This window comes from Salvelinus namaycush, chromosome 22 (assembly GCF_016432855.1).
Source record: "Salvelinus namaycush isolate Seneca chromosome 22, SaNama_1.0, whole genome shotgun sequence".
NCBI classification, from domain to species: Eukaryota; Metazoa; Chordata; class Actinopteri; order Salmoniformes; family Salmonidae; genus Salvelinus; species Salvelinus namaycush.
The window spans coordinates 19,861,527-19,881,760 of NC_052328.1; the positions used below are offsets into that span (position 1 = coordinate 19,861,527).

General features: G+C 44.8%; 1 protein-coding gene across 3 annotated transcripts in view; it reads right to left on the minus strand.

Annotated features, from left to right (window-relative positions):
• Positions 1–1,754: 1,754 nt before the first annotated feature.
• Positions 1,755–20,234, minus strand: part of LOC120017644 (apoptosis-stimulating of p53 protein 2-like) — a 49,182-nt gene continuing 30,702 nt past the window's right edge. For 2 of the 3 annotated variants that reach the window (XM_038960549.1, XM_038960551.1), the window contains 14 exons: positions 19,314–19,512; positions 18,955–19,136; positions 18,480–18,644; positions 16,115–16,162; positions 14,971–15,163; positions 10,434–10,544; positions 10,099–10,223; positions 7,698–8,103; positions 5,775–6,595; positions 4,601–4,738; positions 4,149–4,282; positions 3,853–4,019; positions 3,423–3,622; positions 1,755–3,288 (listed from right to left, as the gene is read on the minus strand). In XM_038960549.1, the coding sequence (XP_038816477.1) occupies positions 3,247–3,288; positions 3,423–3,622; positions 3,853–4,019; positions 4,149–4,282; positions 4,601–4,738; positions 5,775–6,595; positions 7,698–8,103; positions 10,099–10,223; positions 10,434–10,544; positions 14,971–15,163; positions 16,115–16,162; positions 18,480–18,644; positions 18,955–19,136; positions 19,314–19,512 (2,931 nt within the window). In that variant the 3' untranslated portion in view covers positions 1,755–3,246. The remainder of the gene's footprint in view (positions 3,289–3,422; positions 3,623–3,852; positions 4,020–4,148; positions 4,283–4,600; positions 4,739–5,774; positions 6,596–7,697; positions 8,104–10,098; positions 10,224–10,433; positions 10,545–14,970; positions 15,164–16,114; positions 16,163–18,479; positions 18,645–18,954; positions 19,137–19,313; positions 19,513–20,234) is intronic. The other variant, XM_038960550.1, reaches the window with a different exon arrangement.

Sequence of the window (20,234 nt, forward strand, 5' to 3'; positions counted from 1 at the left end):
TTACATACACCTTAGCCAAATAAATTTTAACTCAACTCCTGAGTGCCTTTAAATTGTTTAACTTGGGTCAAACGTTTCAGGTAGCCTTCCACAAGCTTCCCACAGTAAGCTGGTTGAATTTTGGCCCATTCCTCCTGACAGAGCTGGTGTAACTGAGTCAGGTTTTTAGGCCTCCTTGCTCGCACAGGCTTTTTCAGTTCTGCCCACAAATTTTCTATGGGATAGAGGTCAGGGCTTTGTGATGGCCACTCCAATACCTTGACTTTGTTGTTCTTAAGCCATTTTGCCACAACTTTGGAAGTATGCTTGGGGTCATTGTCTATTTGGAAGACCCACTTGCGACCAAGCTTTAACTTCCTGACTGATGTCTTGAGATGTTGCTTCAATATATACACATAATTGTCCTTCCTCATGATGCCATCTATTTTGTGAAGTGTACCAGTCCCTCCTGTAGCAAAGCACCCCCACAACATGATGCTGCCACCCCCATGCTTCCCGGTTGGGATGGTGTTCTTCGGCTTGCAAGCCTCCCCCTTTTTCCTCCAAACGATGGTCATTATGGCCAAACAGTTCTATTTTTGTTTCAACAGACCAGAGGACATTTCTCCAAAAAGTACAATCTTTGTCCCCATGTGCAGTTGCAAACCATAGTCTGGCTTTTTTTTTATGGCGGTTTTGGAGCAGCGGCTTCTTCCTTGCCGAGCGGCCTTTCAGGATATGTCGTTATAGGACTCGTTTTACTGTGGATATATATACTTTGTACTTGTTTCCTCCAGCATCTTCACAAGGTCCTTTGCTGTTGTTCTGGGATTGATTTGCACTTTTTGCACCAAAGTACGTTCATCTCTAGGAGACAGAGCGGTATTCCTGAGCGGTATGATGGCTGCGTGGTCCCATAGTGTTTATACTTGCGTAGTATTGTTTGTACAGATGAACGTGTTACCTTCTGGCATTTGGAAATTGCTCCCAAGGATGAACCAGACTTGTGGAGGTCTACAATTTTTTGGGGTCATTTCTTTTGATTTTCCCATGATGTCAAGCAAAGAGGCACTGAGATTGAAGGTAGGCCTTGAAATACATCCACAGGTACACCTCCAATGGACTCAAATTATGTCAATTAGCCTATCAGAAGCTTCTAAAGCCATGACAATTTTCTGGCATTTTCCAAGCTGTTAAAAGGCACAGTCAACTTAGTGTATGTAAACTTCTGACCCACTGGAATTGTGATACAGTGAATTATAAGTAAAATAATCCATCTGTAAACATATGTTGGAAAAATTACTTGGTTGAAAAACAAGTTTTAATGACTCCAACCTAAGTCTATGTAAACTTCCGACTTCAACTGTATATACATTTTATGGACACAGTATATTTTACATTAGTTCTTTTATTTTCATTGACACACTTCAACTGCACTCTACCCCTCCCATTCTATTGGTTGCAAGAATTTTGTATAATAAATTGAAATAGAAAAACTCAAAAGTTTTGATTCCGGTGACGTTTTCTGTATCAATTGGTAAACCATGTACCATGGTCTGGTGTTGAGAGCCGCCATGTTCCCAGAGTTGAATTGTGGAGGTACAATTTCCAGCTGCCGGAGCGTAATATACCTGCTACTTATTTCTAGTCACACAATGAATGTCCCACACCTAATAAGATGTTTAGTATTGACAAGTTTTAGGAAAAAAGTCTGTTAGTCATTATAATTTGCAAAAGAAAGTCACGAAAAGACTACAGGTTTCAATGCCACCGGATCCGGAACGTCCGTATTTTATTGTAAATGTTTACAATTCTACATGTGAGGTTATAGTTTGACAAAACAAAAAAGAACGATAATAAAACGTAACAAAAATAAATCCATCTGTTGAATAGACAATGGTATGGGTGGAGACGAGTTGATGCAGAATTCCTTACCATGAATGAGCTTTCATTAAACTTGCTTTAGAGATTTTAAGGAAAGACACCTTGTCTGACATTGTAAGCATTAATCTCTACCATCTCTTACTCTTCAAGCCAAGCTACATAGCGTGTGAATAAGGTCCCTTGAAGTTTACCCTATCATCCTTCCTACATGGCTAAATGGTCCATTTAAATGCAGGGACGCCATTTTAGAAACAGATGACACGTGGATTTCACTAGTGATGTCATAGTTTCCGAGGAATGTCTACTGTGACAATAGCACAATAACTGTAGTACTTACCTGTTTGTCATATCTCCACCATTAAGCCAGTGTAGAGAAAAATAACGAGTGCTGCTTATATCTGCTCACTTAGCCTGTGGTACAGTATATTTTCGATCTTAGCATCATCGAAGAACAAGAGTCAAAAGCAATAGCTCATTCAACAGTGGTATAGGCTACATTTCAACCAACCAAACATACATTTCATCATTTCATTCCCAGTTTGATAAGTTGAACAGTGGTAATAGTGGTAGACACTCAGACATTAACCCTTGCCAGTACAGTAGGGTCAATGCTGAAACATGGGGCTTCTATTGTAGTTATACTGAGTGGGACACAGTCACTAAAAACAGGAAATGACATAAGCAGACTGAGCCCACACAGGAATTGTCATGGTAACAGAATACCTGTTCATACAGAATTCATCACATTCATCATGTATTACACTCATTCATTCACTCAACTAACACATTGTTCAGCTCCAGCTCTTTCTGACCAGGTTAAAATGAAAGAATAACAGTTTTAAAAACTATGTAAAAGTGTAAAAAAATCACCTTTCTACATAAAAATACTGTTTGTTCCATTTTACATTTATCCCCAGACATTCTGATCAATATCTATAACTGCAGATACTTGATCGGAAAACAATACGACAAACATGTAGAGAAACATAATGCCTTTAGTGTCTTATACACACACAGTGGTCTGGGAAAGTAAGTGTGGAAAACCTCTTCTCCTGGTATATAAAAGTGCCTCAGATGGGCCAAAGTCAGTGGTCATAGGCCCGTCTGTAGTGTTCTTGGGTCAGTTTAAAATCCTTCATGTGGTTTGGTCTCAACGTTTCTTCATGTGATTGTTGGCCTCTCCTTGTACGATCCTATTAAATAAAGCCTGTGTGGATCTGCATCTCAATTGTTGCTCCATTTCAGTCATCTCAACCTTCCCCCATATTACTTCACAGATCAGAGCAGATGAAGGAGAGAAGATGAGGAGAGGTATTGGACCAATCAGATGCAGCCAGTGTCCATGCCTCCTGATATATTTACAGTTCAGGATTGACAGGGGGTCTAAGCCAGGCTTCTCTGTCTGGGCTTAATTCTTGGGTAAAGCTGTTGAGAAAGCAGACATACAAACACCTTATTAGATACATTGGAACACTAGCAACCAATCAACATCTTAATGGAAAGTTATTCAGTAAAATGTTTAACTTGACGAAATGCAGTTCTGACACAGTGCGACTCACCCCCAGAAGGTTCCGAGGGATGTACCCCTCCGTGTCGCCCGTGCCCGCCCACCACCACTCGGTCTCGTCCTCGTCCTCTCGGCGGACGATGGTCATGCAGTCTCCCTCGTGGAACGCCAGCTCATCAGAATTGTCATTGCTGTAGTCCCACAGGCCGTACACCACGCCCCTGTTCATAATGCCCATCTTCTCCTGCACACCTGGAGGAGAGAGGAGACCGGGTGTTAGCGGAGCAAGAACACACAAAAATATACACGCATACACACAAATGCCAAATGCAGATGACACCTACAGGTGTGCATCCAAATACACCATCACAGTATCATCAACAACCACACTGCCCACTGTCTCTTCTATGCAAAGAGAAACAGAGACTTTCCCCAGACATAACACTCAAGGCTATTGTACCAGTAGCTGTTGAACTACTGACCGTAGAGGAACTGGGAGCATTGGGTGTATCCCTCCTCCATCTCCTCACACTTATCCGCTGCCGTCTGCATGTCGCTGTAGGTCATAGCAAACACCGCTGCTCCGGACTCAACCAGGAACTTACACACCTGCACGTTATTACAGGAGGCCGCGCAGTGCAGGGGAGTCCTGAGAGAGAGGGAGAAAGGAAGAAAAAACAAAGCATACATTCAAAAATACTTTCAAGTTAGACAAGTCAGACTCCCTCGCTGGCTTTTGTAAGGGTCAGAATCAGAGCTGTTGGTAGAGTCCACTCACCAGCCATCGCTGTCGGCTGCGTTGACGTTGACACCAAACTGGACCAGGAACTTGACGATCTCTGTGTGTCCGGCACAGACTGCGTTGTGGAGGGCTGTGATCCCCTCATCATTAGGCAGACTAGGGTCCTCCACCTGAGACAAGAGAGAGGTGGATCTTTACAACTCACTTTACAAACACACATTTTACACAATACACACTCGATACAAATTATCATCAGCTAAGACTACAAAACGTTAAGACTAAACTTTTTGAGCACGATGGTTTACCAGCTACCATGCTAACCTGCTATTACAAAAACACCTTACACATTTTTCTTCACTACACACAAGCACTTGTAAACACTGTTCCTCTGTGAAAGTCTTTTTTTTTTTTTTTAAAGACCTTAGTGGTCCATTTCAGGAAATATGATACAGTATTCACTACAGTATCTATACATCCAGAAATGTTACCTCGTAGATGATCCTCTGGACCAGGTCAAACTCTCCCTCCAGAGAGGAGTCCAGGAGCAGGGCCAGGGGGTTAAACTTCACCCTCATGCTGTGGTCGATCCTCTCGGAGCCGGTCTTACGCAGGTTGGTCCTCTTCCCCTAGTACAGACACACGGAGAGGAGTACACTTTTTACACAACGTCACACCTAGATGATATCGCACAGCCACAATGACACGCTCTCACGAGGAAGTGTCTGAGGGTGTTCGCTAGTGTCCTGTCCCATCTCTGTCTGGATGGATTTGATTTGTGCAAGTCTTTGTGTGTCGCATAGAAGAATCTATTTGCAGTTCATATAAATGGGTTCCAATCCACAAAATAAAGAAACTGAATGCAATGCATAAACGATTCGAATGAACATCCAGAGTATCCTTTGAATGAATACAGAATCTACTCAAGATTGAAGGGACCTGTTCCCTCTGCAACTAGCCCAATACTGATCTGACTAACAGAGCCAAACCAGTCATGAAACAAACTGAGGTTTTACCAAACATCACGATTATTACACAACCAGATTATAAACTATTACTGGCCACATGAAAGAAAGGGCCCTTTTTTGGGTCTTAACAGGTGTCCATTGGGTTTAGTGGCAGAGAGCAAGGACTGGGAGGCAAAAATGGGTCAGACCACTCATCAACACTCCAAAGGGTAGGACCCCACTGACAAACCTGCCTATATGGGATCAACAATGGAATGCAGCTTGTTGTTTACTTACAGGGCAGAAAATAACCAAAGCTCATTTCAATGTCACCTTTGGACGAGGGAATGTGAATGCTTACTGAAATGCAGCCATTCTGTGTCAGATTAGGACATAATGAACAGGTTCCACTTTCTACTATACTTGATCAGGATTACTGTGCTTATATAACCAGTGAGAGGGTGGAGGGTAGCTAGCCAGGGCGAGATGAGGTCAACACAGGTGAACATGTACTGTACAACCTGAACAGTCAGGACAACCCCATGAGAAACAACAAGTGAGGCACATTCAGTACTGTAGAGTATAGTACAGTTGGCTATTGTTAATATGGCTTAGGACTGTGATGTTAAAGCTATTTGCAGCAAGTAGAAAGGTTGTGTCTGATTGTGGGCTGGTGTTTATGGGTGTCATGGAAGGCACTTAAAATGAGGTTCCTTACCGGTGGCAATGTGACCTGTCCTGTGACCTCCGGTGCCTGCATGCTGAAGGTGTCCTCCCCCAGGATCTCCTGCTCAGCCCCGCTGGGGTAGGGTGGTGGAGGGTAGGGGGGGAATTCTTCCATGAAACTCTCTGGAGGAGGGTGCAGGCTGGGTGGGCTGGGCTCCTCCATGCCTGCAGCAGCAGGGGGCGGTGGGGGGAACCGGGGCTGGTCAGGTCGAGGGGCAGGGTGGGGTGGATGGGGAGGGGGCGTGAACTCCTCTCTGTCTCCCTCTGGGATGGCTGGTGGGGGAGTCTGCTCTGCTGGGGGTGGGAGGAGGTGGTTAGGGGTGGGAGGAGGGACTTCACGCACCTCCAGTTTCACACTTCCCGGTTGGCTTCTCTCCCCAACAATCTGGGCACCTGGAACACCAGGCAACGCCCCTCCCTCCTCCTTTACAGCCTCGGGTGTGGTGGGCGTGGTGAGGATGGTCTCCATGGCAGCTAGCGTAGTCTTCTGATAAAGCAGCTTCTGGATGTTGGGCCCTGCGGGGCCCTCGGGCTCTGTGATGGAGCTGCGTTTCTTCAGGGGCCGCGGGGCGTTGTACAGCTTCTTCCTGAGGGCCTCCAGGTCCCCGTCACTCTGATGGCGGTAGGGGTTGGAGATGAAGGGCAGCAGCTTGGTGGGGCTGAGGGGACGGGGGGTGCGCTCTGTCTCCCCCTGCTGGCCCTCCGCGGCCCCGTGGTCCACCTCAGAGTGCTGGTCTGGGGAGTGCCGCTGCTCGCTGTATGGGTTCTCTGGTTGCTGGGGGCCACCACCGGAGATCACAGGCTTACCGTACACTACACACAGAGAGTAGGTCAGATTTTAAAGTGGTCTTTGAAAATACCATCAACTAGACAACCTATTTTCCTGCTGGTACACAACAACACTCCAGGACAAGGATTGACGAAAATATAACGTTTCAATCTATTGTTGTTGAGGCAGGCAACACACAGCTTAAAATGTTTATAGTGGGAGTAGCCTATGTGAAGATGTGTGTTTGAGGATGAGCGCTGTAACAGAAGGCGGTTCTCCTGACTGCATGGCTGAGCAGTGGTGTGTCAACATGCGTCAGCCAGGTCAGGTTGGTGGATTTGCCTTGAGGGAGATCCACAGGGCAGGGATGACACGTGCACCCTGGCCTTATTGACTCTTAGTGAAGTCTCCAAGTACACTAAATACCTCACTTTTACAAATTAGGACACAGACACTGTCAGAAAGACCCAAGAGCTTCTTCTGATCATGTGACCTGACCAGGAAAAACTCTAGGTTCTTGTTATATCCTATACGTATATCATCTTATCATAACTAGGACCACACATTTTTCCTGGCCGCTGCAGACTCCAGAGAGTTCATGTCCTCTGCTTCACTCAAGGGGAGAAATCCCACAGGGCTGAGACTAACTCATTACAAACCTAACTTTAGTCAGACATATCTGCGTATGTGCAACCCGTTAACACTAACAGGGTGACGAGGAAGATTGCTTTAATGATTTATTTAACGGTTGCCATGCCTCAGGGCTTATTATCTTTAATTAGATTCACTAACTGCAGCTTGTTCTGAGTCGGGACCCTTTCCGCTGGCTAAATGAATCACTGTACTCTCCTAGGTACATAGCATAGGACTGACGTCAGCCTGCTTTAACGTCTCTGTTAGGAGTAAATCTACCAGTCAGTGTAGAACAGAGAAAAGAACAAGAGCTGACAATACTGTTTCTAGTAAACTGGTGTTCAGTGAAATGCTTTGGAGCCACGGTTCACATACCGGCCTTGATTGACAAAGTCATATAGCGAAATCAATCCTCTTCATTCATTCTTTAGAGAAATAGACAAATGTCTCCAGACAGACGGTAGTCCAGATACAGTCAACAGGAAATGAAGAGGAACCAGAAGGTAGTCTTACCACTGACAAATCCGTTGCCTCGGCTCTGGCTCCTGTTGAGAGACCCCTGTATGGCCGTTGGGTAGGGCTTGCCTGGGGTGGGCTGCTGAGTGTACATGGAGTAGATGGAACTGGCTGCCAGGGTCTGGGGCTTGCTCAGGTCCTTAGGCAGCTCTGGTGTGAAGGGTCTTACGGTGGCTGCCAGAGGGGGGTCCTGCTTGGAGGGCAGGGGCAGGGTCTGGCTCTGGGAGGGGGGCAGTGGGACGCGGGCCTTGGCCACCTCCTGGGGGTGCTGTTGCTGGCTGGGGGGCTTGGCCTTGGGGAAGGTACCGGTGTTGAGGCCTGGCTTGCCATAGGGTGCGCAACTGGGGGCTTTGGGTTTGTTGGCGACGGGTGGGGGCACCTTGACTGCAGCTTTAGGAGCAGACTGGAGAAAGGAGTAGACAGAGGAGCTGATTAGATGACAGGTACTCACATCCTACTCACACACACACACCACCTACACACTCCTGATGCCAAGAGTTAATGTTCATGATAATTACATTACAGTTAACCCATTACAATACAACTTCTCATTTAACCGCAATACTCACAGGCTTCCACTCAAAGTTCTGCATGGAAAAACCCCATTGGGGATCAAATGTCCTGTTAAAGGTGTACTGTGTACATGTGTTTGTATGGTAGGTACATAGTGCCTTCGTAAAGTATTCAGATCCCTTGAATTTTTCACATTGTTACGTTAGCCTGATTCTAAAATTGAATGAATTGTTTCCCCCCCCTCAATCTACACATAATACCCGACAAAGACAAAGCAAAAACAGTTGCAGAAATTTTTTCAAATTTATTTATATATATAAAAAATAAATATCACATTTACATACGTTTTCCGACCCTTTACTAAGTACTTTGTTGAAGCACCTTTGGCAGCTTTTACAGCATCGAGTCTTCTTGGGTAAGATGCTACAAGCTTGGTACACCTGTATTTGGGGAGTTTCTCCCATCCTTCTCTGCAGATCCTCTCAAGCTCTGTCAGGTTGGATGGGAAGCGTTGCTGCACAGCTATTTTCAGGTCTCTACAGAGATGTTCGATCAGGTTCAAGTCCGGGCTCTTATTCAAGGACATTCAGAGACTTGCACCGAAGCAACTGCTGCGTTGTCTTGGCTGTGTGCTTAGGGTCGTTGTCCTGTTGGAAGGTGAACCTTCACCCCAGTCTGAGATCCTGAGCGCTTTGGAGCAGGTATTCATCAAGGTTCTCTGTACTTTGCGCCGTTCATCTTTGCCTCGATCCTGACTAGTCTCCCAATCCCTGCCGCTGAAAAGCATCCCAACAGCATGATGCTGCCACCACCATGCTTCACCGTAGGGATGGTGCCAGGTTTCCTCCAGATGTGATGCTTGGCATTCAGGCCAAAGAGTTCAATCTTGGTTTCATCAGACCAGAGAATCTTGTTTCTCATGCCTTTTGGCAAACTCCAAGCGGGCGGTCAGGTGCCTTTTACTGAGGATTGACTTCCGTCTGGCCACTCTACCATGAAGGCCTGATTGGTGGAGTGCTGCAGAAATGGTTGGCCTTCTGAAAGGTTCTCCCATCTCCACAGAGGAACTCTAGAGCTCTGTCAGAGTGACCATGGGGTTCTTTGTCACCTCCCTGACCAAGGCCCTTCTCACCCGATTGCTCAGTTTGGCCAGGCAGCCAGCTCTAGGAAGAGTCTTGGTGGTTCCAAACTTCTTCCATTTAAGAATGATGGAGGCCACTGTGTTCTTGGGGACCTTCAATGATGCAGAACTTTTTTGGTACCCTTCCCCAGATATGTGCCTCGACACAATCCTCTCGGAGCTCTACGGACAATTCCTTCGACCTCACGGCTTGGTTTTTGCTCCAACATGCACTGTCGACTGTGGGACATCATATAGACAGATGTGTGCCTTTCCAATTCATGTCCAATCAATAGAATTTACAACAGGTGGACTCCAATCAAGTTGTAGAAACATCTCAAGGATGATCAATGGAAACAGGATGCACGTGAGCTCAATTTCGAGTCTCATAGCAAAGGGTCTGAATACTTATGTAAATAAGGTCTGTGTTTTATTGTTAATACATTTGCAAAAAATTCTCGCTTTGTCATTAAGGGGTGTTGTGTGTAGATTGCTGAGGATTTTTACATTTCTATTTAATCCATTTTAGAATAAGGCTGTAACGTAACAAAATGTGGAACAAGACAAGGGGTCTGAATACTTTCCAAAGGCACTGTATGTGTGTGCGCATTGGAGAAACTACTCTAAGCTGTTGGTAGGAAGGTCGGCAGGTATTGGATTCAGTTCAATTAAAGTTCACGTTTTCAACTTCCTGGACACCAGCCATTTTGGGTCTGCAGTAAAAGCAGCTAAGCGACCATTTTGGTTCAGTTGCACTGTTCTTACCTGGGCGTCTCTGACCAGGTCGTCACTGCTCTGGTTCTTGCGGAGGGAGGAGGCGGGCACCTCAGTGGGCTCAAACATGGAGAAAGGACGCACCCGCCGGTCCCTCTTCATCCCCTCCGTCTCACCTACACACAACACCACCACAGGTGTTACCATAACAACTAGACACAAACAGGGAAAACAATGGCACAACCCTATCTGGACTGTGTAGCTAATTCAAAGATAGCCATGTTAGTGTGGGCAGGCGGATATGATTTGGCCACTACATACCTAGTCATTGTGTGGTCGAGTCTTACAGTAACATTTATGTGTGGTTGGGCTGAGGTGGTGGTTACCTTGCTCTGTGTTAGCGCTGGAGTGAGAGGTCATTCTGGGCAGTATGGAGGATGACCCATGACTACTGCTGTTGGACTCTGGTCCAGAAGCGCCCCACTCTGCCAGCTTACCTGAGAGACGGGGGTGGGGGTGGTAAGGGAGTTGTGGTTTAAGGGGTGTTTTCTAACAATACTTTCAACTCAAACCAATGGTAGGTCAAATATGTTCAGACAAGGTCTGGCCGAAGCTGGGCTACAATATACATGATAAGCCCTTTGACTGGGACTCCCCTTTTCTCTGAAAAATGAAGACAGTGCAGTAGGGTTTCCTAAACGCGGTCCTGTGGCTCCCCTTGGCTGCACGTTTTGGTTTTTACCGTTGCACTACACAGCTAATTCAAATAGCAAAGTCATCAGCAAGCTTATTTGAATCCACTGTGTAGTGCTAGGGCTAAAACCAAAACGTGCACCGCACCGGGAAACCCTGCAGTACAGGAGTGCAAAATGTGGTAGATCTAGCTACTTCTTCCTATCTTCCACATTTCCTCAATAACTGATTTAGAGCTGATTGGGCAAGTCTGAAACCACATGGCTGTCAGACTGTCAGTTCTGCTGGAGGTAATGTGCTTGTTCCAACTGACCCAGTTAGAAACGCTGCTGAATCCAGCATGGAAAGAAAATGGGAACAGGCACAGTTTAATTCAACAAACAGGCAGTATCGCCTCACAGCAACACAAACAACAGAGATCTGGCAGAAAAAGAGATGACAATGAAAACATTAAATAAGAATGTATTTTCGTGTTCTTCCACAACAAACATACCCCCATGTGCGCACACACACTCTCTCTCTCTTACATGCACACACAACAAAGACCATATTGCATCCACTGAAAGGGTAACACACAGCAAGCTCAAGCTGACACACACAAACAGAGAGAGCACATACACACAGAGTACAGCACAACACCAGAGGGAGTGTGTACCTTTTCTCTTAGCCCGCAGGTCTTTCAGAGGCTTAAGCAAGAACATGGCTTCTAAAATGCAAACAAGAGACAAAAAGTAGGAGCCTTAGATATCCAGAGTTGAAGGTCCGGTCCGTTATAGGCCCAAGCAGGGGGCCCAGTGTGGGCATGGTGAGGGGTGCAGATGGCCTGGCTGGACCTGGGACCAGGCAGGGACCCTTCACGTCAGTCTACAACTCGATGGAGAAGAGCTCTGGAGGGGTTTGGACAGGCTGCAGAATTCCCTCTTCCCTTCCCAATCTGTCCCCCTCTTCTTTCCCACTGCATATTGGCTCATCACGCAGAAGTGATTGCATGCAACATCACAGCAGTCTGGGGAAAATCTGTTACTTTAACTCCTACGTTTCCCTGGCTTCCGCTGGAGACTACGTGTAAAGGAAAAGACGGACCGAAGAGGAAAAGGGGGATAGATAAAATGGGAAGGTCCCTTGTGGTGCTGTGTTGTTTAGCAGTTGAAATCACTAGCTTTTGTGTGATATCATTCATTTTGAATGTCACCCCCTCCCCCAGTAGAAGGTGTGTGTGTAAGAGGGAGAGTTATTTTAGGCGGACTGAACAAGTGCGTGAGTAAGACTGAGTCATCCTGTAGAGAATAAAAGCAGGCCAACGTCTGTGCATGGCCTTTCACTGGTTGGCTGTGTGTGTGTGTGTGTGTGTGTCATTAGTGTTGTATTTATGCAATCTGACTGAATCAAAGCCCTTAGTGTGAGCGTTTTAGCGGCGTTCCCTCGTAACAGTGAAGAGAAAAAAAAATTGTTTTAAAGTTAATTTCCTGCAATTCTACTCATGTTGCCTTGAGGCGGAGAAACACATTTTTGCAATTTTGTATATGCTAACTGATGATCAATGGGCCCCACACCGGTTACTACAAGTTTAGATAGCTGGCCGCTAGACTAACTTACCAATAAATAAATAGCTGGCATGGGCTAATTGAGTGACTGCTTATGAACAACCAAATTTCAAAATTGCACCTTGTGTATTATTTAATCTAACGCTCAACAGTAAGTTGAGACCCCGACTGAGTTCCTATACGTACAGTATATACAGTACTAGTCAAAAGTTTACACCTACTCATTCAAGGGTTTTTATTTATTTTGACTATTTTCTACGTTGTAGTATAATAGTGACGACATCAAAACTATGAAATAACACTTGGAATCATGTAGCAACCCAACAAAAAAAAAGTGTTAAACAAATCAAAATATATTTTATATTTGACATTTTTCAAAGTAGCCACCCTTTGCCTTGATGACAGCTTTACACACTCTTGGCATTCTCTCAACCAGCTTCATGCATTTCAATTAACATGTGTGCCTTGTTAAAAGCTAATTTGTGGAATTTCATTCCATCTTAATGCGTTTGAGCCAATCAGTTGTGTTGTGACAAGGTAGGGGTGGTATACAGAAGATATCCCTATTTGGTAAAAGACCATGTCCATATTTCAAGAAACGCTCAAATAAGCAAAGAGAAATGACAATCCATAATTACTTTAAGACATGAAGGTTAGACAATACGGAAAATTAAGAACTTTGAACATTTATTCAAGTAGAGTCGCAAAAACCATTAAGCGCTATGATAAAACTGGCTCTCATGAGGACTGCCATAGGAAAGGAAGACCAAGAGTTACCTCTGCCTCAGAGGATAAGCTTGTTAGTTACCAGCCTCAGAAATTGCATCCCAAATAAATGCTTCACAGAGTTCAAGTAACAGACATATATCTCAACATCAACTGTTCAGAGGAGACTGTGTGAATCAGGCCTTCATGGTCAAATTGCTGCAAAAGAAACCACTACTAAAAGAAACCACTACTAAAGGACACCAATAAGAAGAAGAGACTTGCTTGGGCCAAGAAACCGAGCAATGGACATTAGACCGGAGGAAATCTGTCCTTTGGTCTGATGAGTCCAAATTTGAGATTTATTGTTCCAATCTCCGTGTCTTTGTGAGACGCAAAGTAGGTGAAGGGATGATCTCAGCGTGTGTGGTTCCCACCTTGAAGCATGGAGGAGGAGGTGTGATGGTGCTTTGCTGGCGACACATTATTTATTTAGAATTCAAGATACGCTTAACCAGCATTGCTACCACAGCATTCTGCAGCAATACGCCATCCCATCTGGTTTGCACTTAGTGGGACTATCATTTGTTTTTCAACAGGACACTGACCCAACAAACCTCCAGGCTGTGTAAGGGCTATTTGACAAATAAAGAGAGTGTTGGAGTGCTGCATCAGATGACCTGGCCTCCACAATCACCTGACCTCAACCCAATTGAGATGGTTTGGGATGAGTTGCACCGCAGAGTGAAGGAAAAGCAGCCAACAAGTGCTCAGCATATGTGGGAACTCCTTCAAGACTGTTGGGAAAGCATTCCAGGTGAAGCTGGTTGAGATAATGCCAAGAACTGCAAAGTTATCATCAAGGCAAAGGGTGGCTACTTCGAAGAATGTAAAATATAGAGTATATTTTGATTTATTTAACACTTTTTTGCTTACTACATGATTCAATATGTGTTATTTCATAGTTTTGATGTCTTCATTATTATTCTACAATGTAGAAAATAGCAAAATAAAGAAAAACCCTGGAATGAGTAGGTGTGTGCAAACTTTTGACTGGTACTGTTTATAGCCAAGTTATCGTTTCTCATTGTGTATTTATTCCTTGTGTTATTATTTTTCTCAGATTTTTAAAAATCAATCTCTGGGAAGTACACGTAAGTAAGCATTTCACTGTTAGTCTACACCTGTTGTTTACGAAGCATGTGATAAAGGGCAATATGATAATTTTACCTCAAGGTAACCTGCACTATACCCCCTCTGGTGGATTAAGTATGTCATTACAGAATTAAATGAACACTACTGGCAATGTACAATAGATGAGGTAAATTGATAGTAGCTATGTTACCAAACTGAAGAGGATACCACTGAGCTTTCCCTGGCTCAACCTCTTGACTGCACAATGACACAGCAACATGAGGGCTGGAATTCCACCCTGGCAAAGTTAAGTCTCCATTGACTGGAGGAAAAACACAGCAACAGCCTCATGGCTGATTCAATCGCAACACAATATATGTGTCACGGCTGCCAAGAGACCTCATTAGCCCCTAACCACTTATTCAAGGTCAGGTATCTTATCAACTCCTCTAATGTTTTAGGTTAAAATTAGCAGTAGGGTAAACTGATCCTAGATCTCTGGTTAGGGGCATTGGTAGAAGAAACAGCCACACCAGAGAACACAGGCAGTAGGCTACGTTCTGAGCTTAGAGTCACGTCACAACCAGAGCCCGTCTGTACTAACAGGGGTATCCCAGAAACCTTGGCTCCTGCTGAGGGTGGGGAACTCAGTCACATGTCAAACCTCTTACAAGCTCGTCATCGTGACTTTGTTAATCACTCAACTGAGTACCCACCATAGTTAAAAGAGACTGAGCAAAAGAGGTGAAGTGGAGACTTCAGCAGAGTAGTTGACGGGCTCACTTTTCCCGGGCCAAGAGGGAAGAAGAGAGACGGGAAAGGTGAAAGGTCGGGGTCACCGTCTCACCTGTGTTAGCTTTGTCCTGGGGTTCTGGGTGTGCGGGCAGGGTGGCGGTGCCATCGGGGTAGGCAGCAGGTTTGACCAGCAGCTCGTGTCTCACTGGGCCGCGAGGCATGGTGGACGACTGGATGTAAGGGCCGACAGCCGCTACACGAGACGGACCCTGCTGCTGCTGACCCACCGGACCATCAGAGGGCAGCTAGAGGGAGCAAGAGAGATGGAGGGAGAGGATGAATGGGAGAGAGTTAGACAGACAGTACAGAGTGAGACAAACACACAGATCCAGCAGGTTATGAGTGGGGGAGCATCAGTGGGAAAGAATAACAGGGTCACTCACAGACACAGATGTACATAAAGAGTGAAAAGTACAGCGCAAAGACCAAAATAATATATTTCTTACGCATCTTCCTCAGCTTAGTAGTAGATTAGACAGTTACTATAACATCCATTTGCCAATAGTCCAAAACACACAGAGTGGTTGACGTTATGGATGAAAATATGATTAAAAGCTCATTTAAAGTGGCACTCCTTTTCACTTTATTCTTCACCTGATTTACTTAACCAAAGACCTCTTAATTTAGTATGTGTACTTTACTGAATTTATACTTGGGATATCGCTTTCAACAGTAAAACTGTATATATATATTATATATATATATATATATATATATACAGTAAAACTGTATATATATTATATATATATATATATATATATATATATATATATATAAAATATATATATATATATTTTTTTATTGCTGGAGGAAATCTTTAAGGGAGCTAAACCATGTTGAAAAATTCTCCACAACTAGCCCACATAAAGCCTGATCAAGTCCAACACTAAAACATTTGGACCAAACCAGCTCGCTGTACTTTCTAACATGGCCAGAGCCTTTATCTGAGTTTTTCTGTTTCGGAAAAAACTTCAGCAGCTGTGTGAAACAAGGTCTTTACGCAACAGAGCAGATTAAATAAGTCGTGCCCTTTAAAAACAGATCAAATCAACTGCACTCCGTTACTGGAAACAAAATGGGGGGGGGGGGGGGGGGGGGGTACAGTAAATCCTACTCCTGTTGCTGCTCTGCCAAGTCATGCAGAAGAGATCAGTGTGTGTCTATGTCAGGTCCAGCTCTGTCATCAGTTACTGTACCTGCGGATGAGTGTCTTTAGTAGCCCTCTCCTTACCAGGGAAGCCATTCTTGAGAAACAAAAACACAAAAGACAACAGCAGTTTGAACACACTGGTAGTCAATCCCCATACAAGTACATGAGTCACTATTGATCAGTTCCTCCCATATGTTTAGACAGAGCAAGGCGAGGTGATTCTAGGCTGGTATCTCTCAGGCTAGCCTTTCGAGACCAGTGTGGTTGAAACATGCCTGCCAGGTGACATCATTATGATTCCAGGGAGACTGTCACTAAACCACCTCCTCAGCGAGTCCTGCTCTATTCAGCCTTCAGCTCCTCTGCTTCCATATGTTACACCTTTACACATATCACACCTTTACACATCACACCTTTACACATATTACACCTTTACCTCTTCAGCCGTCTACTTTCTTTATCTTAGCTCTTCCCTTCATCAAACGAGAGAGGTAGACTACTTCAATATTGGATGAAATCCTTTCCCATTTGTGACGTGTGGTTTTCATTTATATAAAAGGATTCAGTATGGATATTAAAGGAAGGATTCATTCCACTACTGTATTATTAATTCAGTGAGTTTTAGCGCGGCAGATCGGAGCGGGATCTAGTGGTATAGAATGTGTTTTGCTTAGTAGACACTTACATCCAGAGGTGCTTACAAAGCAGACTATTTGCTCATAAACAGCTTATATACAGCATTGCACATTATGGCATTCTCTCTACAAACATTAAAAGGAAATGTACAACATTTTCAAATTCCTATTAATCATCTCCAGCACCACCCCAACATCAACATAAGTGAAAGTGGCTGGTGTCTATGTTTGAAGTCAAAAGGAAACAGGTAGATAAGTGTTTCTGATGACACCATTCGGCAACACTTAGGACAATCTGGTGGGCATCATGTGATTTTAACCAACTATGAGTAGTCAAAGCTTAGTAGCAGGTAGCCTAGTGGTTAGAGCGTTGGGCCAGTAATCGAAAGGTTGCTGGATCGAATCCCTGAGCTGACAAGGTAAAAATCTGTTGTTCTGCCCCTGAATAAGACAGTTAAACCCACTGTTCCCCAGTAGGCTGTCATCGTAAATAAGAAATTTAATTTTTTATTTTCATCATCTGGTGAGCATCTTTTAGAAAATAGAAACCTGCCATTTTCACATAATATGTTGATGTTGGGGTGGTGCTGGAGATGAATATAAAGTAGAAAAACTTTAGATATGTCCCATTAAAATGATCAAACTTGGATTAGTAAGCATAAAGTTACCTAAATGGAGAGATGCATCTCAACTCCACACATTAAGTTAGTTTCAAAAAGAAAGAAAAGGGTGTCAGAATCAATAAGACCACCAAATCACCAGGGATTGTCTATTCGTTTGACAGAGGTTTGGTTTTTCTATTAAAATACCTCTGATCGAGAATAGATTTTGCCAACCACGTGTGAAATGATAATAAATCGTGCCTGTGATTCAGTAACACAGTTTCAGTGCCAGAGCAAATCCTCCACAACCTCAACCACTCTTGAGTTTCCATTTTACAAACACTCCTCACCCGTACATGTTGTTCTTGTCCACTTATAGCTACAGCACATCTCACATGTCCTGACAATTTCCTCACAAAATCTTTCAAAGACAGAACCGAGTATGTTTACATAGATTATGAAAGTGCCATGGAAACCACAGAAGTCAAAAACAACTCGGAAGAAGAGGGGTAGAGAGATAACACAGACAGTGATGTCAGAGCTCAGGCCTGATACCATCTCCACTGGCATTCCTGTCTGCCTGCCTGTGCTCTAGTCTCCACTCCTGGAGTTGTTTTGCCAAGCTGGGCTGAAGAGAGGGAGTGTTGAGTGTAAACTGAGATAGCAAATCAACTCTGTGACATCAACTCCTTCAATCCTGATCTTTGGGAGCCATCAGGTGTGCAGGCTTTTGCTCCAGCCAGGCACTAAAATAACTGAATCAGGTGTTATAGTAGTGGGCTGGGGGGAAAGTTCCCCACTCTGTGAGTCCCAGGGACCAGGATTGAAGAATGCTGAATAGACAAGAGATAGAACAAGTGAACTGTGGAAGGAGAGATCAGAGGGTATTTCAGTCCTGTAAGACAGTGATTTGTTTGTCAGTGCAGAAAGGCAGTGAGAGACAGTGTTGAGGAGTCTTACTTTTTTGATAGGGGCCAGCTCTGAGGGCCAAGGCATCTGTGGCTTTTAGAGGTAAACAGAGATACAGTGTGTTTATACTCTCCAGCCCCTAGGGGGCGCTCAGGTTATCACTTTTGATGGGGTATGCTTCACTATGTAAATATTTCCATTTCTTTGACCAAGTCTTGAGATGTCAAAGTAAGTGTTCTGCATTCGTGTGTGTGTGTGCACTCACCGGCAGGTTCTCTTTCTGCTGCAGAGCGGCCTTCTTCTTCCAGAGGCGGTCTCGGAGCTCACTGACGCGTTTGTCCATAGAGGCCACCTCCATGTTGCGCTTGTTCAGACTGTCTCTCTGATGCTGCAGCTTGGCATTCTGCTCCTGGTTAAGCTTGTTACGCAGCTAGAGGGGACAAAAGATGACATGCCAGAGAGCTGAACTAGGATGGAGGACAGGGTAGAGGACATATGAGGCTTTGAACTAGTGGTTCTGACAGCTCAGTTGATTAGTTAGGTCACAGTGGTAGGCATATTTAAGGGTTTGAGTCTCACATGAGCGACATGCTAAACGTATGTGATTTGAAAATATAGACATGGGTCAAATTGCACGCATATGTAAAATACTTTCAAACAATTGAGCTCCTGGGATTGAGTTTTCCAGGTACAATGGAATTGTCAATAGTCCCAAAAGTGCAAACTCGAAGCATACACACCTGCAGCTCCTTGTAGAGGTGGTCCAGTTCAGCCACAGAGCTCTGGTTGTCTTTGAAGCCGTCCATCTTGCCATTCTTGAGCATCTCCAGCTGTCTGTTGAGCTCCTCAACCTTGGACACAGCCACCACCAGCTCTCTCTGCTTCTGTTGGAACAGACCATTCATCTGCTCTATCTCCTCCACTACAGAGAGAGAGAGAGACGGAGAAAGAGAAAGATACACGCAAGATACGCACACACAGGTTAGAACCAATTGATTAGTCAGTCATCCAACACAAATCCACCAATCAATTCACCACTCAATCAATCAATCAACCGAACAACCAATTCCTTGCCCATTCATTGCAACACTGTGCTCACCCAGCTTGCCGTTGCTGAGGCGTTTCTGCTCCACGTGGCCCTTAAGGGCCCGGACCTTCTTGAGCCTGGTCTCCTGGTTCTCCACGTTCTCCCTGAGACGCTGCAGCTTCTCCTGGTCTGATGCCTGCTGCTGCTGCCTCTCCTCCTGCTGCTGCTGCTGCCTCTCCTCCTGCTGCTTCAGGTAGTGCAGGCGCTGCTCCTAAAGAGGGAGAGAGGAGAGGGGTAGGGGAGAAAGAAGACGGGATGGTTACGGAGCCCTGCTTGCTTCAGAAACCACCACTGCACAGAGTGATTAACCATAATTTCATAGACTGCATAATGGATCATTTTAACAGGCCAATGTGACAGGAATCTCCTAAAACAGTGTCTTTATTAAGCTCCCTTACAGGTGATCTGTGGTGATGGGACGGCATGTTTATATGGCTGCTATCTCAGGGCTACATTCCGAAGCCTGTTGTGCTATCCTCTGGCTTCCCCTGACAAACACAGTTAGGATGAGCAAAGACAGACAGGCAGCACAGGTGGGCACGCAGCGTGGAACCAACTGTGTTGATCCAAGCAAAGGCAGAACAGGAAGAAAAAAAACTCAGTTTTTTCTCAGTTTGGCTGAGAAAAGAGAGACTGCAAGAGAGAGAGAGCAGACAGGTCTCTCTTGAAACAAGAGCATTGATCTCCATGAAACTTGAGCCTTGATAAATAAATGTAAGCAAAAAAATATACCAGTGGAAACAGACTACGGTTCAAGATGCCTCAGCAGCTACAGACCCCTCGAGGGAAAGAAACCCATCAAATCAACCAAACTGTATTGCGTCAGCCTATTGCCCTCATCCAGCCAATACATCTTCCTTATCTGAAAAAAGTCCTTTGTTTGAAGCATGGTTATAGTGATTGATGACCAGAATCACATGTTAATGAGATGGG